The following is a 23,196-nucleotide window of genomic DNA, read 5'->3' as shown; positions in this document are numbered from 1 at the left end:
TAGTGAGATCTTGTCTCAAAAATCAAAAGGAAAAGAAAAGAGTGTGTTATATGTTTGTATATGTTCATGCATATGTGCATATGGTCTATGAATGGCAGCTGCAGGTCAACACCACACGTCTTCAGATGGTCTCATGGAATCTGGAGCTCACTAATTCAAAGACGTTGGCTGCCCCACAACTTCCAGAGATCAGTTTGACATACTTAACATTTTTAAAAAATTACGACTTAGCTGATTATACTATATGGTGGGTGGCAATACATTATAAGAATAAATGTAAGGTTACAGAAAAGCTGTCTGACCTGTAGCTATGAAAACCAAGCTTGGCCTGGAACTCACAGAGATCCGTCTGCTTCTGCCTTCCAAGTGCTGGAATAAAGACATATGCCACTCTGCTCAGCCAAACGATCATTTCTAAAAATAGTGATCACCCCCTTTCTTCTTGGATCCTAAGCGGCGTAGTCAATTTGATAGTCTCAGAAAGAACACAAAATTAGGTACCGAGTCTTGAAAAGAACCGTCTAAAAGGAAGATCTTGAAACTGGCTTCTATGGCTTCCTAGCAATTCCGCTTCTGTCTATAGTCTGCTCTAATTTCGTTCTACCTCGGCAGCTTTCTCCATGCAGGTTGAGCCCAGAAGGCCTTCCCTGCAACTTCCTAGGAGCTCCTTTAGATGCTCTAGCACAGCCACCGCTTCGTGTGCGCCCCGAGGATTCTGGTGGGTGGGGTGTGGAGGTAGGCGGAGCCCTGGGGGCGCCGCAAGCCTAGCCCCGCCCTGTCTGCCGCTGATATTCTAAGCAGCCCTCAATCCTTCCCGGAACCCGCGAGAGCGCAGCTGCAGTTTCAGTCGGAATTATTGGCGTTGTTAGTTGACATGGCTGCGCCCGTCTTAAGATGTGTTCGGAAGCTGCTGAAGCTCGTGGACTTCACGCCGGTCCCGCGGAGATATCGATATAAGAAGAAATGGGTAAGGTCTGACATTAGAGGGAGACTTATCCAGCCCTTGCGTTTCCCGTCACTCACAGTTGCATTCGGGACATGAACTCCAGGGACCGTAACCTTCTTGGAGCTCTTGTCTCACGCCTGCCTGTCCTTTTATTAACCACAAGCCTCTTCCTGTTGCGTAAGCAGCCCCCTGACTCCGCCCCTCTCTGTTAAGTCACGGCCTGAGCTTTCATTCGGTGACGTTACATCGCCTCATGTTACTTTTTCTTGCTTACTTTTATCTTGCCCTTCCCACCCTTCTTTTTCCTTTTCTTTCCTCCCTCTTACCCTTCCCCTCCAGTCCCATGAACTCTTCCCCTCCTTTCCTCCTTAAAATTTCAGCCCCTTCAACTTCACCTCAAGCAGACTGCCCTAACAACTACTCCTTCCCTCCTGAGTCTCCGTCGTCCTGCAGGAAAGGATTCACCCCTGTTCTCACTCTCGAGGTGCCTGTGGCGCCCGGGAAAGACTTCAACGACCACCTTTCCTGTAATGCTGGCCTTTCTCCAAATGCAGGCAACAGATTCACCAACCCCCCTTACTCTAGAGAACCTTTCTCTTGCCTCACCATTTCTTCTCCGTGCTTACCTCGACGGATCCCCACCCCGCCCCCTCCGCCCCCAGTCCTCTCCTCCCCACCCCCACCGGAGAGGTGCCCCTTTGAACCCTTTTCTCCACTCCTAGGAAGGCTGTACAGACAAGAGCCAGCTGGTTCATCCTCTCCTTGTTTTGACCGATTCAGCCTTCAGGGGTCACCCTCTCCTCATCAGCGGAACCTATGTTGCAACTATATTGATTCCCCAGAATCTCAGCGTTCATGCCCTCCAAGTCCGCGTCTTTGTTATGTGACTTCCCCACCTCTCATTCATCAGGCCCCTAGAGCCAGCCCAGTAACTTCCCCTGAACTTACTCATATAACCTTGGAGACAGGCCCGGTGATTTCGACTCCCCTTATGCCAGGGTCCCAGGGAAATTACTCCATCATTTCACCTCTTCTTACCCATCGGCCCCTGAGACCTGGCCTTGCAATTTCACCTCCCCTTGCTCACCGATCTGTGGAAACTAGACCTCTAACCCCTGCATCCATTTCTCACCGAGGGCCCCACTGTCCCTCTAGAAGAAGTTACAATGATCCTCCCCTTTCTTCAGCATCTTCCCCACCCTCTGGCAACCCTTACCACGACAACCCTATGCCTCCAAACTCTTGTGAACCTAAACCACAGCTTGATGTACCTCTTGGGAAAAATGGCTGTGGCCCTCCACTTTCTTCTCAGGCAGGCATGTCTGGCTCTCCCATCTCACCTCAAGAGGGCTGTATTCATTATTCCCATTTATGCCCAGATTCCCAGATATCTGCCCCTAGGAGTCCTTTCTGTGTTATCAACCTACCACCTGAGAGTGCTGGTTCTCCTAGCTCATCCCTGCCTCAGGCTCTCCAGAAGCCCTGTGTAGGGTCCTTTCTGTGGGAGCCTGGGGGGAACTCTTACCTCTTACTAACCCCAGGTACTATAATTTCTGGTCCTTCCTGCACCACAGGACCACCTCTTCCTCAGTGTCCTAATCCTTCCCCGTATTTCCCATCTCCCCTGAACAACCAGTGTGTAGCTCCACCTCAGTCACCCAGAGGTTATAATGAACCCCGCCCTCCTACCTCAGCTCCCCCTCAAATGAAGTCCCCCAAATCCCCTGAATCACGACGCAATCCCTACAAGTGTCGGTCCCTAGACAATACACCCCACCACACTCCTCCTAGCCATTCTAAATCCCATAAGACCAACACCTGTCCTCAGCCTCCCTCCCAGTCCTTTGGCCTCTTTAGTCCATGTATGGAGCCAGCCATCACAACTACTTCAAATTCCTGCCCAAAAGAACCTCCCCCAGAGACCGCTGTCCTCAAAACTGTTGCTCCTACTTCCTGTCCTCATAGCTCGCCTTGTAATCCTGCTTTGCCCAGTAGATATCCTAAGAGTAGTCCCCACGTACCACCTCCAGTTTCCCCCTGCAATACTCATATGTATTCTGTGGTTCCTCCCACCTCCCATTTATCCCCACTCTCTAGTCCCCTAAATCAGTCTATACCTCTCCCTCAGCCTGCGGTTCTCCCTTGTGGCACTTATTCTGCTCCCAGGGGTCCGCCATCCCATATCAAGTCTGTGGCGCCTCCTTGTTCCACCCACATCTATTCTTTTATCCCTTTGAGAACACCCTTTGACCCCCGATGTTTACCTGTTGTCCCTCGAGCTCGGTTTTGCCCCACTACTGTTCCCTGTGGCATTCATACCTATGCTGTGACTTCTCCAGTCCCACTGAACAATCCCTCCCAGATCCCCTACAGCTGTTCTTTGCCTCCATCCAAGACCTCCTCTACCTGTAGCACTTCTGTCAGTTCAACTATTGTTTGTAGTGACTATCAAAGTAGTGACAGCCAGATTAACCACCAAAACAAAAGTCAGAGCCCAAACAAGAACAGCTCCCTTCATAATCAAAGCAAGAGTCCCCTAAGAAGGGGTGCCTTTCAGAGCAGAAGTCGGAGCCGGAGCAGTAGTCCTCTCCAAAGCAGTACTCAGGACCGTAATGAGAGTACCAACATGGGTGTCAAACACCATAAGAGAAGTCGGAAGCAAAGCCAGAGTCCTGCAGATGGTAAAATTGAAAGCCAGAGCAAGAGTCTCCAGCATAGGAAAAGTGTGGGACAGATTAAGAGTCCTCACAGTAAGAAGAAATAATGACCAGAATGCATGTTCTGACCAGAACAAAAACCCAGACGAGGGTAGAAGGTGCATTAACAAGACTGCCATCAGTAGTATCTCAGTTGTTACAATGAGGGCCAACTCCTCGTCTGAAGTCTTCAGTTCTTTTTTCAATCTGACTCAAGTCCTTCACTGTTGGCCAATAGCAGTCATTCTTCTTTAATTCTTACCTAAAGATTCTGTGAACTGTCTTTATTCTGCCTTCCTGGGAAACCTAAAACCTCTCAGCTCTATAATTCTGTGCATTACGTCGTCCAGTCACTGCATTATCTTAGGTGAGTGACTCATTGCTCTATCAGATGGGAAAGAGAATTATTGTTGTTGTTTTTGTTGTTGTTGTTGTTTTTCAAGACAGGGTTTCTCTGTGTAGCCCTGGCTGTCCTGGAACTCACTCTGAAGACCAGGCTGGCCTCAAACTCAGAAATCCGCCTGCCTCTGTCTCCCGAGTGCTGGGATTAAAGGCGTGTGCCACCACGCCCGGCAGAGAATTATTTGTATCCTATTGAGCACCACTGCCATAGAGCTCTCTCATAAGCTAATAGACAATAACAAGCTTTGAAAACAGGATTGTAAAGAATAGAAGTGCCAGGCATGGTGGCACACACCTTTAATCCCAGCACTTGGCAGCAGGGTCAGGTGGATCTCTGTAGTTTGAGGCCAGCCTGGTCTACAAATCAAGTTCCAGGACAGCTAGGTTTATGCAGAGAAACCATCTGTCATAAAAAGCTTTAAGCCTCAAGTTTCCCCAGGACCTTCACAGTTTCTTCAAAAGTTCTCCCTTGGGTTACTTAAGTACCCCCTTCACATTTGCTAGGTATAAATCTAGGGCCTTGCTTGTGCTAGGCAAGCACTGTTATACACTGAGCACACATCTCAGGTGCACACACACACATCTCAGAGCACACACATTGAGGTACATCTCAGATTAAGCCCTCAACCAATCTCTCCCTCCTATTTTTTTTGAGATGCTTCTATGTGTCTTTGTGTGTGTGTTTGAGATAGAGTATCTTGTATCCTAATTTGTCTTGAATTCTATATAACCAAGAATGACCCTCTTTTCTACCTCCAGAGCAGTAGGATTATAGGAGACTTTTTTTTAAAAAAAAAGATTTATTTATTTTTATTTATATGAGTACACTGTAGCTATCTTCAGACACACACCAGAAGAGTGCATTGGATCCCATTACAGATGGTTGTGAGCCACCATTTGGTTGCTGGGAATTGAACTCAGGACCTCTGAAAGAGCACTCAGTGCTCTTAACTGTTGAGCCATCTCTCCAGCCCCATATAGGAGACTTTTTAAAATGACATTTATTTATTGGTGTGGGTATGGTTTATGTGCATGTGTGCATGTATGTGCTACGGTCCACCTTGGGAGGTAGGACAATAAGTAAGGGAATCAATCCTTTCCTTCTGCCCTGTGGGTCTCAAAGATCAAACACAAGTAGTCAAGCTTAGTGGCAAAAAGCCATCTCAACAAGAGATTCCTGATGTATTACTCACCCTGGCTTCGAATTTGCTTTTGTAGCCCCAACGTTAGCTTTGAACTCTAGATCCTCCTGCTGAGTACTGGGATTACAAGTGCACCACTCTGCCTAGCATTGACTCTCTTTTTTGATGACCCCTAGAGTTACTATGAGAGGTATGTGTCCCTTCCAATCTGTGATATGAAGGCTAACTTCATTCTCTCCCAGTTCTTCCTTTGGTAGGCAGAAGCAAGATGCAAAGATAGGAGAGAGCACTGAGTGGACTTGAATTTGCCTTGGAGGTCTGAGGTATTGGTAGATATACTGGTTAGTTTTATGTCAGCTTGACACAATTTACCTAGAGTTATGTGAAATGAGGGAACCATAATTGATAATTTGCCTCCATAAGATCCAGCTGTAAGGCATTTTCTTAATTAATGATTGATGGGGGAGGGCCCAGCCTATTGTGGGTGGTGCCATCCTTGGGCTGGTGGTTCTGGGTTCTATAGGAAAGCAGGCTGGGCAAGACATGAGTAAGCAAGCCAGCAAGCAGCAGCCTCTGTGGGCTCTCTGACAGCTCCTGCAGTGCCTGCCCTATTTGAATTCCTGCCTTGGCTTCCCTCAGTGATGGAGTGTCACCTGGAAGTGTAGGATGAAATAAACCTCCTTCTCAAGTTGCCTTGGTCATGATGTTTCATCACAGCAACAGAAACTGCAGTAAAGTCACATGATAAGAGATAAGAGTCAAGACTGGAATGATTAATACACTTGCTCTTTCTCTCTTAGGCTACCACAGAACCACAATTCACGGCCAGTCGGCTTGCTCTGCAGAATTTTGACATGACCTACAGTGTACAGTTTGGGGATCTTTGGCCATCAATCCGTGTTAGTCTTCTCTCAGAGCAGAAGTATGGTGCATTGGTCAATAATTTTGCTGCTTGGGATAGTGTGAGTGCTAAGCTGGAGCAGCTGAGTGCCAAGGACTTCGTCAGTGAAGCCATCTCTCACCAGAAACTGGAGCCTGAGAGTGGCCTCTCTCCAACTCCATCCCTGGACTGCAGCCCAAATCTTCGATGCTTCACTTTTTCCAGAGGGGACGTCAGCCGCTTTCCTCCTGCCAGGTAGGGGCTGGAATGGTGGGGTCATTCTGAGTGCCTGGTACAAGTGGATCTGAAGAGCTCAGCCCTGCCCTCCAGTTTTGTTGGTATGTCTAGTGTTTGCAGACTAGGTGTTTGCCCAAGTGCTGTATGTGTACTCTCTCTCTTGTCAGTACCCTGATGGGAATATAATAGCTGCTCTTTTTTTATATTTGAGGTACAGAGAAATTAAGAAAGCTACTTGCTTTTGATCATCCAGAGAGCAAGTGGTGTATTTGGTATTTAGTCCTAGCAAGTTTGAACCCCAGAACCTGCACTCGGAGCCTGTTCTGCATTCTGCAGAAAACATCTACCTTTCACAAGAGCAACTCACTGCATCCTTCCCAGTGAAGATGTGTCTCCCCTTCTCCTTTGCCCTGTCAGCCACCTGTGAGAGGAGGAGGAGAGGAAGTGGACTCTGATAGGAAATAGGGGTTGCCCAGGAGTGCAAGTTAGTGATAGACCTGAAAAAAAACAGAACTTTGTCTCTTCCAGAGGTGGTGCTTGTGTGTATGAAGTTCAGTGGGAAAAGACTGTACAGCCAAGTGCTAAGTTGTGCTTTATGCCTTGAGAATAGGAAGGTGGATATAGTGGTATAAGCTTATGATACCAGAACTTGAATGGTAGGCTTGAGGCTGGAATGGAACACACACACACACACACACACTCCGGCCCTCTTCTCACTAATTCTTAAGGAAGCTTTGAGTTTTTATTCTTTTGTACCTTACTCATTCTTTTCTCTTTTGCCTAGAATGTTCTTCCATTTTTTTACCTAATGAAGGCCTCTGATTTCTTCATCAGGCCCAACTCAGGTAGCCCCAGTGCATATAGTTGATGACCATTCCCTCTGAACCAGTGAAGTACTTTGTATCTTAAAGTGTAACCTGATAAAATTGAATTCCTGCTATGTACCAGGCATGGTTTCAGGTCTTGGGAAGTAGTCCGGTGTCTTAGTCAGGGTTTCTATTCCTGCACAAACATTATGACCAAGAAGCAAGTTGGGGAGAAAAGGGTTTTTCAGCTTCCTTTTTTCACATTGCTGTTAATTACCAAAGAATGTCAGGACTGGAACTCAAGCAGGTCAGGGAGCAGGAGCTGATGCAGAGGCCATGGAGGGATGTTCTTTACTAGTTTGCTTCCCCTGGCTTGCTCAGCCTGCTCTCTTATAGAACTAAGACTACCAGCCCAGAGATGGCACCACCCACAAGGGGACCTCCCTCCTTGATTACTAATTGAGAAAATGCCTTACAGCTGGATCTTGTGGAGGCATTTCCCCAATTGAAGCTCCTTTCTCTGTGATAACTCCAGCCTGTGTCAAGTTGACACAAAACTAGCCAGGACATTCCAGGGAACAAAAATCTTTGCCCTCCCAGAGCTATATTCTAATATGGGAAAATAAAGGAACACACACACACACACACACACACACACACACACACAACTTAAAGTGAGGAACAAGCGCTTTAAAGAAAAATAGTGCAGCTGGAGATAGAGGGTGATAAGAAAGAGAAGCTGTTATTTTAGACAGACTAGATAGGAACTGCCAGTGGCTCTGAAGAGGTCACTTTGAGGCAATGCCTGACAGAAGTAAGGATGCACATCAGGGATATTTAAAGGAAAAGTGTTACGACAAAAGGCATAGGAATTGTAAGGCCTGAGGAGTGTGTGTGGCCCAGAGAAGGGCTAGCAAGGGGGCTAGCAAGGCTATTTCAGAGTAAATTAAACTGTTTTAAAAAGGATCACTCAGAGATGGGGATGTAGCTTAATTGGTAGAATGTTTACTGAGCATGCACAAAACTCTGAGTTTTACCCATATTGCATAAGCCAGGTGTGGTAGCTCAAACCTGTAATTCCATAGTTCATCAGTGCAGCAGGAGGATCAGAACTTCAATGTCATTCTCAGCTTTCTAGCAAGCTTGAGCCCAGCCTGGGATATGAGACATTGATCTTGTTTTTTAAAAGTTTTACTGTGGATACTGTATAGATGAGTGACTGAGTACTGTGGATGCTGTATAGATGAATGACTGAGTACTGTGGATGCTGTATAGATGAGTGACTGAGTACTGTGGATGCTGTATAGATGAGTGACTGAGTACTGTGGATGCTGTATAGATGAATGACTGAGTACTGTGGATGCTGTATAGATGAATGACTGAGTACTGTGGATGCTGTATAGATGAATGACTGAGTACTGTGGATGCTGTATAGATGAATGACTGAGTACTGTGGATGCTGTATAGATGAATGACTGAGTACTGTGGATGCTGTATAGATGAATGACTGAGTACTGTGGATGCTGTATAGATGAGTGACTGAGTACTGTGGATGCTGTATAGATGAGTGACTGAGTACTGTGGATGCTGTATAGATGAGTGACTGAGTACTGTGGATGCTGTATAGGTGAATGACTGAGTACTGTGGATGCTGTATAGGTGAATGACTGAGTACTGTGGATGCTGTATAGATGAGTGACTGAGTACTGTGGATGCTGTATAGATGAGTGACTGAGTACTGTGGATGCTGTATAGATGAGTGACTGAGTACTGTGGATGCTGTATAGGTGAATGACTGAGTACTGTGGATGCTGTATAGGTGAATGACTGAGTACTGTGGATGCTGTATAGATGAGTGACTGAGTACTGTGGATGCTGTATAGATGAGTGACTGAGTACTGTGGATGCTGTATAGATGAGTGACTGAGTACTGTGGATGCTGTATAGATGAGTGACTGAGTACTGTGGATGCTGTATAGATGAATGACTGAGTACTGTGGATGCTGTATAGATGAGTGACTGAGTACTGTGGATGCTGTATAGATGAGTGACTGAGTACTGTGGATGCTGTATAGATGAGTGACTGAGTACTGTGGATGCTGTATAGATGAGTGACTGAGTACTGTGGATGCTGTATAGATGAGTGACTGAGTACTGTGGATGCTGTATAGGTGAGTGACTGAGTACTGTGGATGCTGTATAGATGAGTGACTGAGTACTGTGGATGCTGTATAGGTGAATGACTGAGTACTGTGGATGCTGTATAGGTGAATGACTGAGTACTGTGGATGCTGTATAGATGAGTGACTGAGTACTGTGGATGCTGTATAGATGAGTGACTGAGTACTGTGGATGCTGTATAGATGAGTGACTGAGTACTGTGGATGCTGTATAGATGAATGACTGAGTACTGTGGATGCTGTATAGGTGAATGACTGAGTACTGTGGATGCTGTATAGATGAGTGACTGAGTACTGTGGATGCTGTATAGGTGAGTGACTGAGTACTGTGGATGCTGTATAGGTGAATGACTGAGTACTGTGGATGCTGTATAGATGAATGACTGAGTACTGTGGATGCTGTATAGGTGAATGACTGAGTACTGTGGATGCTGTATAGATGAATGAGTGTCTGGGAAATAATAAGGGCATGTACTTGCTCAGCTTGGCTCCTGGTCGGTGTGATGGTCTTCTTTCTTCCAGACTTGGCAGCCTGGGTCTCATGGACTACTACCTGATGGATGCTGCCTCCTTGCTCCCTGTCCTGGCTCTTGGTCTGCAGCATGGAGACACTGTGCTTGATCTGTGTGCTGCTCCTGGGGGCAAAACGCTGGCATTACTTCAGACGGGTTGTTGCCGTAAGTCAGTGGCATGGTGTCTTGGGCATGCAGGGATTCCCCACTTCACCAAGGAGGGCACACTGAATGTCATAAATTTAGTCCCAAGGTCGGGGATAATAATATTTACTAAGTTTATTGTCAGTTGGTCAAAAAAAAAAAAAATGGCTGATGAAGGCTTCTGCAGGCAGACTAAATCCGGGCCCTGATAAATCCACCACGTGATCCTCTCACCCTTTTGTATTTGCTAATTTGTCTGTAAGGTAAAGTCTCACTTCTTTGTATTGCCAACCTCTTATTTTCAGCTTTCTATGTCATTCTTAAGCTTTCGAGGCTTCCAGCACACCTGCTACCTTTGCTCACGTTACCTCCCTTTAGAGCCCCCATCCTCCCCTGGCTGTGTTATCTAAATCCTTTTAGCTTTTGAGCCTCAGTTTGGGTGTGATACCCGCAGGACATGTTCTCTCGTAGCTGCTACTGGCTTGTTCAGAATGACTCCTTCCTGTGCACCCATGCCATGAGCATCACCTGTTAGCACATTAACATTATTAGCCTTTCCTCAGAGCATTAATGGATATGTGTCTTCTCCTTCCTCAAGATTATGAATCCCATTCTGGTGGTGGTGGTAGTGTATGCCTTTAGTCCCAGCATTTGGGAGGCAGAGGCAGGTGGATCTACTTGAGTTTGAGGCCAACCTGGTTTACTGAGTGAGTAAGTCCAGGACAGCCAGGACTACACAGAGAAACCCTGACTTAAAAAACAAAAATAAAAATTCCAAATTCTTTGGGAACAGGCTGAAGCTTCTTCGTGTGTTTTGGTATCGTAGGTAACCCTGGTGTTCATAGGTGCTCCTTTTAGCCAGGCTTTGGCTAAAGGCTGCCTTAAAGTAGAACTTACCAGGCTGGAGAGTGTTCAGCGGGTAAGAGCATGCTCTTCCCCAGGTCCTGAGTTCATTTTCCAGCAACCACATGGTGGCTCACAACCATCTGTAATAGGATCTGATGCCCTCTTCTGGTGTGTCTGAAGAGAGTGACAAATAAATCTTTTTGTTTGTTTGCTTGTTTGTTTTTGGATAGATAAATCTTTAAAAAAAAAAAAAAGGTACCTTTTTCTTGAGTCCTGAGGAATAGGCACGTGTGCTTTTCACATCTGATCTAGAGCTTGCTGGACTTCTCCCGCCACATGCCTTTCTGTTAGGTGTCAACCTTCTATTCTTGTTACTCCGAAGCTGGCTGGCACAGTTTGAGTTAGCCCCTAGCCTCTCATGAGTAAATTGTTTTCAGCTTCTGGAAGCTGAAAAGGAAAAGAGAAAAAGCTGTTGGCACAAGTTTAGCAAGTGAGTTGTGAGCCCATCCTGGATGCTGCGCTGTGCTGCGCTGTGTGAGATTCCCGTTAGAAGGGAGAGGAGAGAAACGGCAAGGGAGAAGTAAGGGAGAGGAGAGAAACGGCAAGGGAGAAGTGTTTCCAAGGTGCACTAACCCAGCAGCATCCCTTCTTCATCCCAGGTACTCACCCAGGCCTGGCTTCTTGGCCGCGGAACATAGACTGGGTCACAGGAACATAGACTGGGTCTCAGGGCAAGCGTGGGACTTAGGATTTACTGTGGTAAGTCGTACAAAGGTTGGACATGGAAGTGGAACTGGAAGCTACCTTTTCTTTCTCAGTTTGTTTCCTCCTGAACAGAGTGTTTGATTTTTTTAAATGTTAAGTGCCCTTAGAAATTGGGATGTTTCTTATGGGGACACTAAACCTCTTCCTAGTAGCACCCTCTAGCTCTTCAGTACTGTTCATTCCCATGTGCCTCTGTGGCTGAGTGTCACTCCCAGTGGGGTTCCTCTGTGTAGCCCTGGCTGTCCTGGAACTCATTCTGTAGACCACGTTGGCCTTGAACTCACTTTTTTTTTTAATGATTTATTTATTTATTTTATGTATAGGAGTACACCGTTGCTCTCTTCAGACACACCAGAAGAGGGCATCAGACCTCATTACAGATGGTTGTGGGCCACCATGTGGTTGTTTGGAATTGAACTCAGGACCTCTGGAAGAGCAGTCAGTGCCCTGTACCACTAAGCCATCTCTCCAGCCCCAGAGTCACATTTTCTTATCCCTGTCTTCAAGCTCTTGATCCTCCTTCCTCAACCTCCCAGATGCTGGCACTACAAGCTATGTGCCTCTAGGCCTGCCTTAACATCAATCTCACAGGAACGTTTTTCATATAGCAGAACTGAAACCAACCAGATATTTCTTAAACTCCTGTCTGTCAGAGAGAGGGTGGAGGCTAGAGAGGTAGCTCAGCAGTTATGAACTCCTGGCTCTCAGCACCCACACCAGGCAGCTTGTAATGGCCTATATAACGTCAACTCCATGGTATCTGATGCCCTCTTCTGGCTTTATCAGGCGTGCACCCAGGCATACACTTACATAGATGTATATACACTCAAATTTTAAAAGTTAATAAGAGAATGTAAAGTAGTCCATTATTAGGCTTGGTTTTATAACAAAGAAAACTAAGTGGCTAAGCTTCTAAGAAGAAATATGTCTCTCAGACATGTGATGCTTGTCTGAAAAGCTTCAACTATCCAGGAAGTCAAGGGATGGTGTGGAGGCCCTACACTCATCAGGGACTCTGCTGGTTTTTTTTTTTTTTTAAGATTTATTGATTGATTTATTTATTTATTATATGTAAGTACACTGCAGCTGTCTTCAGACAGACCAGAAGAGGGCATCAGATCTCACTATGGGTGGCTGTGAGCTACCATGTGGTTGCTGGGATTTGAACTTCGGACCTTCGGAAGAGCAGTCGGGTGCTCTTACCCACTGAGCCATCTCACCAGCCCGACTCTGCTGTTTTTATTTCTGCTCCTTGGTTTGGTTTAGGCATCATTTTTAGAATGACTGCTAGAAAGTCAGCCATTTGATTTTGAGGCAGAAGGAAATGATTGTTAGCCTTCTAGACACGTTTTCTCAGAGGTCTTACATGGTGTTAGTGTCTACAGTTCACTAACCAATCATACTGAGTTGTAAAAGAATGCTAGGAGGGCTGGAGAGATGGCTCAGTGGTTAAGAACACTGATTGCTCTTCCAGAGGTCTTGAGTTCAATTCCCAGCAACCACATGGTGCTCACAACCATCTGTAATGGGATCTGACGCCCTCTTCTGGTGTGTCTGAAAACAGCTGCAGTGTACTCACATATATAAAATAAATACATCTCTAAAAAAGAAAGCTAGGAAAGGTATACAATGCCCTCTCTATATAATTGGGGTTCTGTTATTAAGGAGTAAGATAATAGTAAATTCGGGTGAATAATCTATAGTATGTACTGAAGACCAAGAGAGACATATTGTCCTGTTTTCAACTTGACACAAGCTAGAGTTATCTGGGAAGAGGAACCTCAACTGAGAAAAGGCCTCCATCCAAATTGCCTGGAGGCCAGAGAGGTACCTCAGCAGTTATGAGGCAGTGATTGTTATGGGCGGGTCCAGCCCTCTGTGGGTTCTACCCCTGCGCAGGTGGCCCTGGGGTATAGAAGAAAGCAAACGGACCAAGCAGGTCAGCAGTTCCTACATGGTCTCTGCTTCAGTTTCTGCCTTCCTTCAGGTTTTTTCCTTGACTCCCTGCTCTAATCTCCCTCCATGAAGAACTGGAAACTGAAACAAACCATTTCCTCTCCAAATTGCTTTTGGTCATGGTGTTTATCACATCAATAGAAACCCAACGAGAAGACACAAGTGTTTCAAAGAGATTGGGTCACACACATGTAGTCCCAGCTACTCAGGAGGCTGAAACTGAATTGCTTGAAAACTTCAAGAACAGTCTAGGTACCACAGGTATCAAAACCAAACCAAACCTAAGCAACAAAACGGCAAGGCTAGTGTACGAGTTAGCACTGAGGCAGGATGACCTCAAGTTCACAGCTAGTCTAGGCTACAGAATAAGACTCTGTCACAGCATTGTAAGACCCAACCAACTCCATTTTTTGAAGTTCCAGGGGTTAAACTCCAATTCCAGGAGGAAAACCACAAAGTCCACTTGAGCAAACATCTTTGGCACTTCCCACCCCCAGCAACAGCCAGTCAGGCAACAACAGCAGGGTCAATGTACATATTGATAACCCAGCCATCCTGTTGGTCAGGTGGCTTTGCCCCTGTGTTTGGTAACTGCAGATTATGCCAAAAATGCAGTTTTTAAAATACCAACTTGCTGACCTGTATGGAAATTCCCCAAACTTGCTGTAACTACAGTAAATACCCTGCACCCCTAGACACTATCCACTTTTCCTGTCCATAGATGTTTGTCTTTGTGACCACTACCCCTGAGTGACGGATTTGGTACCACATATATTACAAGCATCCCCGCCTTTGGGGGTCTTTGTTGACTGGGTTTATCTAAGAATTGGTCTTGTTTTCCATTAACACCTTTAGTTGGTATGATGTGATGATGTTGTCAGAGCCTCTGAAGACTCTTTATTTCCACAGGTAATCTAGCTGCCAACGACCTCTCCACTTCCCGAACAGGCAGACTGCAGAAGGTCCTTCACAGTTATGTGCCTCAAGATATTAGGGAAGGGAACCAAGTCCGAGTTACCTCATGGGATGGCAGGAAGTGGGGAGAACTGGAGGGGGACACCTATGATAGGGTAAGTGACCTCTGACTCTGTCCTCTGGCCTCTGATCCCAGGGGTAAGATCTAGCCCTAGGTTTTGAATGTGTGCAACTGTTTTTGGACCTAGATAGTTCTCCATGAGTGACTTGGAGACAGTGCCATTTGCAGAGCTCTAAGTTCAGCTTAGATGACTGGCTACTGTTTTCATTAGAGATAGTTGGCAGCAAAAAGAATTTGAACCTAACTGCGTGTGGAAAAAGTTATTAGGCATATTTTATTTCTGAAGTCACTTGGTTTCTTGCAACCTCTTGCAATGATGAGTATGAATGAGAACATTTTATTTCTGAATATTAAAATAGCACATGGTGCAAAATTCAGGAGGCATAAGAGAATCCCCAGTGGAAAATAACATTCTTTTTAGACTGTACACAGCCATCTTCTTCCTCTTCCTTCAGATAACTATTTTTATTTTTTATAGTCTTTGCGTAATTTGTATGTGAAAATATAGATTTGTGAGTTTCTTAATAGAAATGGCAGCATGTGGTATTCATTCTGACATCTATGACTTTTTAATTAATTAAAATATCCTCAGGTGTAGTCCATAGTTTTATGCATTTGAAGTAAAATTGCTGGTTAATGGTTTCCATCAGTTAAGATTTTGACAGAGTTTGAGAAGTGCTTTAGACGTTTGGCCAATCTTGCTTTCTCTGGCAATGAGCATGTTTTTCTCTATCCTGTTAGTATTGCTTATGTCTGTCTTTTTTTTTTTAAAGATTTATTTATTTTATATAGGTGAGTGCACTCTAGCTGTCTTCAGACACACCAGAAGAGGGCATCAGATTCCATTACAGATGTTTGTGAGCCACCATGTGGTTGCTGGGAATTGAACTCTAAACCTCTGAAAGAACAGCTCTTAACTGCTGAACCAATACTCCAGCCCTGTTGGTCAGTTTTTAATAAAACTTGCAGTACCTCTCACAGTCCCCTGTTGTGTATGTTGTTGAAACTCTTAATATTTTTAAGTTATTTATTTCCTTTTAAAAAATTCTTTTAGATTTATTTATTTTTATGTGGATAATTGTTTAGCCTTCGGGTATGTGTGTACCACATGTGTGCCTGGTGCCCTCAGATCAGAAGAGGGAGCCAGGTTCCCTGGAACTGGAATTAAAAGCAATTGTAAACCACTGTGTGGATGCTAGGAGTTGAACCTGGTTTCTCTATAAAAGCAACAAATGCTCTTAACCACTGAGCAATCTCTCCAGCCCCTAGTTATTTTCTTTTAATTAGCACACTATAAACTCACTTATTTAAAACATGATTTATGATCACTGTATATTGTACACAGTATAAAATGGACAAAGTATATAGCTAGGCAGTGGTGGTACAAACCTTTAATCCCAGCACTCAAGAAACAGAGGGAGGCGGATCTCCAAGTTTGAGGTCAGCCTGGTGTACAGAGTAAATGCCAAGACAGCCAGGGCTACACAGAGAAACCTTGTCTTAGAAAACCAAAAATGTGTAGACTGCATGGCATGTGGGTGAGGGCTAACATTTTTGATTCAGGCTCCTTGGACTGGAGTCCTGGCTTCATGACTTGCCTTTTGTGAGTAACTTAAACTTTGAATTGTGTTTAACTTCTTCAGTGTGGTACATTGTATTGCCCGTCCCATAGGTGGTTAACTAAGAATGCCTTTGCACAGTTTCAGATTACAGCAAATATCCAACATTGTTATCGTTGCCAGATTCCTCATCATTTTCTGTTCACTGATTTTAGCTATGCCTTGTGGAGCAATGGAGAATGAATTCCCTCCCAGTTTACTTGACATTTGAAATAGCTTTGGTCCTTGAAGATATCTTCATTAATTTATTTGTTGAAGAAATAGTAGTGTGCAAAGGAAGTGTTAGACACTCTAGATGCAGAGAAAAATGCTACCTCAGGCCTCGACAGACCTGATAACCCCATTCTTCTTCAGTCATATTTGTCCATCAGTTGGAGAGAGTCCAGCACTCTGCATGTCCATCACCCCTCCCTTCCATTCACAGGTTTCCTCCATCCCACCCTTCCCAAGTTAAAGTTTATTTCCAATAATAAAATGCTTATTTGAACATATTTTTCTCCATGTTTTTTCAAGGGGGAAGTGTAAAAGCACACTGGAGGCTGATATGAGCTAGCGAGCCATCCTGGCATATGGCTGGTAACCACACATTGGACCATTTCTGCTGTAGCAATGCTTGTGCCATAGCTGATGTTGAACAGCTCCTGCCCTGGATGAGGCTGGCAGCTTTCACAGTTGACACTGATAAGCGATATCTGTGGTGTATTGGTACCAAAATAAGGATCTGTTTGCCGCTTATTTTCTAGTCTCCTTGAACTCTGTTGGTCCTGTGCATGAGGGCACAGGACCCCAACACCCTCACTCCATCGCCTGAGTCCAGCCACCTTTTGCAGATTGTAAGACTTTTCACAGCTTCCTCTCCTTTCCCTGCCCTTTGCCCCACTTTCCTTTTAGACAGGGTTTCATGTAGCTTAAGCTGGCCTCACACTAGCTTTTATAGCAAAGGATGACCTTGAAATTTGCGTCCTCTTGCCATTACCTCCTGATGCTAGGACTACAGAGGGCACCACCGTGTCCTGTTCCTTTTTCTTACTATGTGTATACTGTGTTAGTTCACCAAAGAATAGATCAATATTGAATACTGGGCAGGTTTTTTGTTTTTGTTTTAGGTTTTTCAGGTCAGGACTTCTCTATGTAGCCCTGGGTATCCTGGAACTAGCTTTGTAGACTGGGCTAGCCTCAAACTCAGGTCCACCTGCCTTTGCTTCCTGAGTGCTGGGACTTAAAGGTGTGTGCCACCACCACCTGGCAAAATTGGGTTATTTTTAATTTACTTCTATGCCAAAAATATCTTTCCAAAGATTGTTTTACCTTTGTCAAACATACATATAGGGATATTTAAGACATTCTTTTGTCTGTCTCAAGTGCTTAGTATAGAAAAGGCTGCTGGTAAATTAATGAATGATTTTGTATTTCTTACTTTAAAATATTTAAATATTGGAAACCAGATGTGGTGGTACATACCTGTCATCCCTTGGGAGCTGAGGCAGGAGAATTGTGAGTTCAAGGCCAGCCTTTGCTACTGTGTGTGTGTGTGTGTGTGTGTGTGTGTGTGTGCGCGCGCGCGCGCACGCATGTGTGTGCACGTGCACTCGTATGTGTGTCAGTGGCCACAGCTTCGGATCCCTCCAGAACTGCAGTTACAGGTGAACCATCTGACTCAGCTGCAGGTGCTCTCAACTCCGAGCCATCTCTTCAGTCCCTCCTCCCCTTTTTCTTTTAGAACAGTACTGGTGATTGAACCTAGGGCCTTGTACCCTGACATTGTTTTACGATAATTTTGAATTCTGATTGTTTTATTATGTAACATGTAAATTGAGTGTTTACCATATGTAAATTGGATGTTTTCACCAAATAGCGAAGGACAGAGCCTTGAAGTACTAAGCTTTTATTTCTTTTCTTTTCTTTTCTTTTTTCTTTTTTCTTTTTTTTTTTTTTTGGTTTTTCGAGACAGGGTTTCTCTGTGTAGCCCTGGCTGTCCTGGAACTCACTTTGTAGACCAGGCTGGCCTTGAATTCAGAAATCCGCCTGCCTCTGCCTCCCGAGTGCTGGGATTAAAGGCGTGCGCCACCACGCCTGGCAAGCTTTTATTTCTTAAGTTGATATCAGTTATGTAATTACAATTATTTATATGCAGCTTTTGTTTTGAAACAGGGTCTTATGAAACCTAGGCTGGCTTCAGACTCACTCTGTAAGCTGAGGCTGGCTATGACTCCTCATTCTCCTGCCTCCACCTCTCAAGTACTGGAACGCTAACTATGTACTACCATGCATATATTTTAATTTAATTTAATTTTACTTTTTGAGACAGGGTCTTACTCTGTGCCTGTGGCTGGTCTAGAAAACCAGGGTCTAGGTTACCTTCAGATTTGTAGCAGTCCTCTTGCCTCTGCCTCTGCTTTTTGATCAACCATGAATATTTCTAAATATACTATTTTTCCCGCTCACTGTTTCACAGTTCTCTATCAGGTTACAATGAGAATCCTTGTCGGGGACTCTGCAATGGCGGGATGGGTAGACGGAGCGTCTCCACTGAACTCTGTCATCGGGGCCTAAGTCAGAAGATCCTAGAAGGAGCCTTAATGCTTTATCTTTTACCATTCTGGGCAGGTGTTAGTAGATGTGCCATGTACCACGGACCGCCATTCCCTTCATGAGGAAGAGAACAACATCTTTCAGCGGTCAAGGAAGAAGGAGCGACAGATGTTGCCTATGCTGCAGGTGCAGCTTCTTGCGTGAGTAACATAGTTACAGAATCTCAGCCATTAGGGTCTAGTCACCTGAGATCTCTGCTGGGGGACTGGAAGCCAAGACCATCATATGTAAGAATTTGGCTGGAGATTTGCCTGGAGGCAGGAGGCTTCATGAGTTGGTTCTTTCTAGAATAATAACTACTCTACTTCATCATTTTATCCCTAGTGCCAGTGCCAGCATTTTTGAAAAGCAGATTCTGTCAGCTATCCTTAGATATTTTAGAAGCTCAGGCAGTAGAATAGCTTGAGCCTAGGAGTCTGGGTTATCCTAGGTGCTAACCTGGGCAACATAGTGAGACCCTATCTCAGAGAGAAAAAGGAGACCGGAGAGATGACTCAGCAGTTAAGAGCACTATTTGCTCTTGCAGAGGACCAGGTCTGGTTCCCAGTACCCACATGGCTTCTCACAACCATCTGTTATCCCACTACCAGGGGAAGTGATGCCTCTTCTGACTTCCATGGGCTCCTGCACACATATGGCACATATCCATACATTCAGGCACACACATACACATAAAATAAAATAAGTAAGAAATATTTTCTTAAATAATAAAACAAAACTATTCCATTTATTCATTTTAAAAAGAAGCCAGGCATGGTGCATGCTTTTAATCTCAGAGTTTGAGAGGCAGACATGGGAAGATCTCTGATTTTCAGGCCAGTCTGGACTACATTGTGAGTTCTAGGTCAGCTGGGGCTATATAATGAGACCTTAGGGTGGGAGGCAGGGGGCGGGGGTGGGGGGTGGGCACGGGTGAGGATTGAATAGAAAAAGAGAAAGAGAAAGGGAGAAAAGAAAGAGGAGAAAAAAGTGAAGGGGGTTAAGGTCTCCAGGGGTCTGTATGACTGAGGAGAGAATTCATTTGATAGCCATTATTAGGATTTAGCTCATAACTAGAATCAGGCTTCAAAGGGTCTTTCTTTTAGCTAGTGATAATTATGTGTATGCATACGTGTCTTCATATTGGCATGTGCACACTATTAGATGCCCACGGAGGTTAAAGATTTTGGAGCCCCCTGGGCTTGGAGTTGTAGGAAGTTTTGACATGGGTGCTGGGATCTGAACTTGGGTCCTCCACAGCAGCAGTATGCACTCTTAATTGCTGAGCCACCTCTCCAGCCCCATCAAGGATTCTTTGAAGGAGGGTTTGTAGAGGTGGGTGTGGTGGTATGTGCTTATAATCCCAGCATTTGGAAGGCTGAAGCAGGAGGATGGCAAGTTGGAGGCTACTCTGTGCTATATAACAGGGTTGTAGCTCACAAAGGAAAGAACCAAGCAAACATCCAGCAAGGCTCCTAGAGGAAAGCCTCATCTTCTGCCACTCCACTGGGTAGTAGACCACCCTACCTGTGTTCCTAGCCCCGTGTTGCTCTCACCCTTCCGAGAAGTATACTAGTTATTGCTTTTTTTCTTGGTTTCAGGGCTGGACTCCTTGCCACCAAACCAGGAGGTCACGTTGTCTATTCAACTTGCTCACTGTCTCACTTACAGAATGAGTATGTGGTGCAAGGTGCCATTGAGCTTCTGGCCAATCAATACAACATCAAGGTTCAAGTGGAAGACCTGTCTCACTTCCGAAAGCTTTTCATGGACACATTCTGTTTCTTCCCATCCTGCCAGGTTGGGGAGCTGGTAATACCAAACCTCATGGTCAATTTTGGACCTATGTACTTCTGCAAACTGCATAGGCTGCCATAGTGCCACCCTGTCCCTGAAGTAGGAAGGTGATGACTCCATTGAAACTGAGGCTAGTGGCAGGTGTATCCCAAGGCCTGTCTCCATCCATTACATCTAAAGATAGTTGCAAACAGCAGGCAGTAGGGACTGCTGCCCAGCTCTGGATTATCAGCAGGTTTCTAACTCATGTCTCATGTCTCTTAGCCTCTACTAAGGCCCTTGCTCCATTAGGGATTAAGACAGAATCTGTGAATGAGCCCATAGTTTAAGCTGTAAATTTGGGAAGAAACATTTAGCCAATAAAGTTGTTGAAGTGCTCTAAGGGTGGGCCTGCAGTTGGGTACATCACATCAGTCTAAGTTCTATTATGTTTATGTGTCAGCTGAAGCCGCCAAGCACACTCTCCAAAGTGCCCAGCCAGGCCTCCAGTCCTCCCACACTGGTGAGTTCCATTTAATCAACCCACAGGCCCGCCAGCCTCCCCAAGTGTCTCCATATGGCACATGGTCTAATTTAAGGAATAAGTAACTGAAGCGGTTGAGCCTGTGGCTGATGATCCTCTTACAGAGAGAGCTTTCCTGAGTGCTCTGGCTCGTCTTCAGATGCGGCTGCAAAAGCTGCTTGTGGTACAGGTTGGTTTTGTATGTTTCTTCTTTTATTTCTTCATATATCAGCAAGTGTTCTGGGAATTCCTATATGACAACTATGGAGCTGTTAGAGAGATGGTTGGGACCATGGTAAATAGTTGGATTTCCTCATCTTCAGAATGGCAACCTACTTCTTTTCGCTCTCCAAGTACCTCGGAGTTTCCTGACATTTTATTTCAAGAGTCTTGATTTTATTTCTAGTCTGTGGCCCAGCTCTGGCGCCTGCTTTGGCTCATCTGCACATCCTCTAGAGTTCTGAGTTCTTCCACATAGCAGGCTTTCCTCACACGCGGTGTTTTGGGGTGACATTACGTAAGGTGACTTGCGTGCTGATTGTTTTGTAACACTTGTCAGAACAAAGCAACGTTTAGAGCCAGGAAACAGTAAACATTGCTTATGGTCAACTGTGTGTGTGCGTGCCTTGTCAATAACTGGAATATTTATTGGCTCTTCCCACTTTTGTATCCCTCCTTTATTACCATTCTTTTCATCTTTCATGCCTTCCCTGCTAATCCTATTTGAGTATTAAAAGTATCCATTGAGAAGGACGTTAGCAAAGGTTAAGACATCTCCTTTCTTGAGATTTGTATTATAACTGAGGACCTTGGAAGGCCTTCCAGACTTTAAGTCAAGTGAAGCTAGTAGACTAGAAGTGCAGGGCACTTGGCTGACATCTGAGTAGGACCCTCATCAGCCTCTATTCATGGCATACAATCCCTGCCTGCTGTTTGCCCTGTATTTAGTATTGCTGAATACTTTTGGTGCCTGGGTTTCTGCCTCTTGGATATTCACCTGATGCTAAGCAGCAATCACTAGGGAGGAGAGGGTCTGCTGGCCCTTGGACCATGGTCTAATTGACTGACAGGTAAGAAAAAACAACTGTATTAGGTAGGGTTTTCTAGATGAACAGAACCAATAACATGTATGCGTGCACACACACAAGTATACATGCACATATGTATGTGTTATAAGGGGGATTTATTGGATTGGGAAGAGGCTGGGTAGCCCACCAAGGGCCATCTGCACACTGGAGAGGCAGAGATAAGTAGGTTCCCAAGCATGCCTGAGAAGCTTCAATCCAACACTGAAGTTTGGAAGCTTCCTGGAAAGTTGCTGCTATTGAATCAGTGTTGAAGAACTGAAGAATTGTTCTGATGTGTGTTGGGCAGTAATGGCAGTAGGTGGTATCACTTGGGAGCAGAAAGAGACTTGCTGGTTGGAGGGTTGCCTTCCCCTACTTACCTCCATCATTTGGGCAGTTTGCCCTTTTGAGGGGCCCACTCATATTCAGGATGGATCTTTTCCTCACTAGTCACTGTCCCATGGGCCAGTCCGTTTGAAACATCCCTAGAGGCATACAGATCTGTTTCACTAGTCTGACGCATCTTTTAATCCAGTCATATTGACAACTCAGACTATCACAACAACTTTGGAAAACGGTTTGTCTCCTGTAATTAAACACACCCTGCCCTCTAACTCAGTTACTGCAGTGCTAAGGATAAATTCAAGACACTCATGCATATGCATGCCAACGCACTTCTGAAGGATGCTTATACAGCCCTGCTCACAAGCAAAGCCCAGACACAGGCCACAAGTCGCTGTGCAAGAAAGTGGATGAATAAACTGGATATTCACACAATAGAATGTATGATGTATGATATCATATTACCTTGCAATCCAGCAAGGTGCTGCTTAATGAGTTTTGTATTTAGTAATATAGCCAGAATCACCAAGAGATATTGAAAATACTTCTATCCTTAAATGTTACCTTCTGGTCTCAATCACTTCTTTTGTTTCTAGTCTCAGGGAATAGCTGATCTGCCTTCTATCACTATGGTTAGAAGATGGGGTTGATTTATAACTAGATGAAAGTTTCACCTTTTTCTGGACCACTGGACTTTTGGTATGTCGCTTCTAATAAGATGAGAGCATTAGGTTATTTAAAGTCTAAAGA

General features: G+C 45.0%; 1 protein-coding gene across 5 annotated transcripts; it reads left to right on the top strand.

Annotated features, from left to right (window-relative positions):
* The first annotated feature begins 771 nt into the window (after positions 1-771).
* On the top strand, positions 772-21,649 carry Nsun4 (NOL1/NOP2/Sun domain family, member 4). 5 transcript variants are annotated; one of them, XR_003955016.1, is made up of 7 exons: positions 772-967; positions 5,987-6,321; positions 9,812-9,966; positions 11,451-11,550; positions 14,422-14,582; positions 18,775-18,899; positions 20,340-21,649. XR_003955016.1 is itself a non-coding variant. In NM_001369075.1 (7 exons), exons 3-7 carry the CDS (start codon positions 6,041-6,043, stop codon positions 20,614-20,616), a joined length of 999 nt encoding a protein of 332 aa, NP_001356004.1. In that variant the 5' UTR covers positions 1,177-4,009; positions 5,429-5,509; positions 5,987-6,040; the 3' UTR covers positions 20,617-21,644. The 5 variants fall into 5 exon arrangements, 3 of the variants coding, with proteins under 3 accessions (NP_082418.1, NP_001356004.1, NP_001356005.1); NM_001369075.1 differs by lacking the exons at positions 772-967; positions 11,451-11,550 and adding exons at positions 1,177-4,009; positions 5,429-5,509 and having other exon boundaries at positions 20,340-21,644; XR_376358.4 differs by lacking the exons at positions 11,451-11,550; positions 20,340-21,649 and adding an exon at positions 16,681-17,000 and having other exon boundaries at positions 18,775-18,863.
* Positions 21,650-23,196: the final 1,547 nt, after the last annotated feature.

The sequence above is a fragment of the Mus musculus genome, chromosome 4 (genome assembly GCF_000001635.26).
Source record: "Mus musculus strain C57BL/6J chromosome 4, GRCm38.p6 C57BL/6J".
In the NCBI taxonomy this organism is placed as follows: Eukaryota; Metazoa; Chordata; class Mammalia; order Rodentia; family Muridae; genus Mus; species Mus musculus.
Note: the sequence above shows the minus strand (reverse complement) of the source record. Positions and strands in the feature narration are given on the sequence as shown.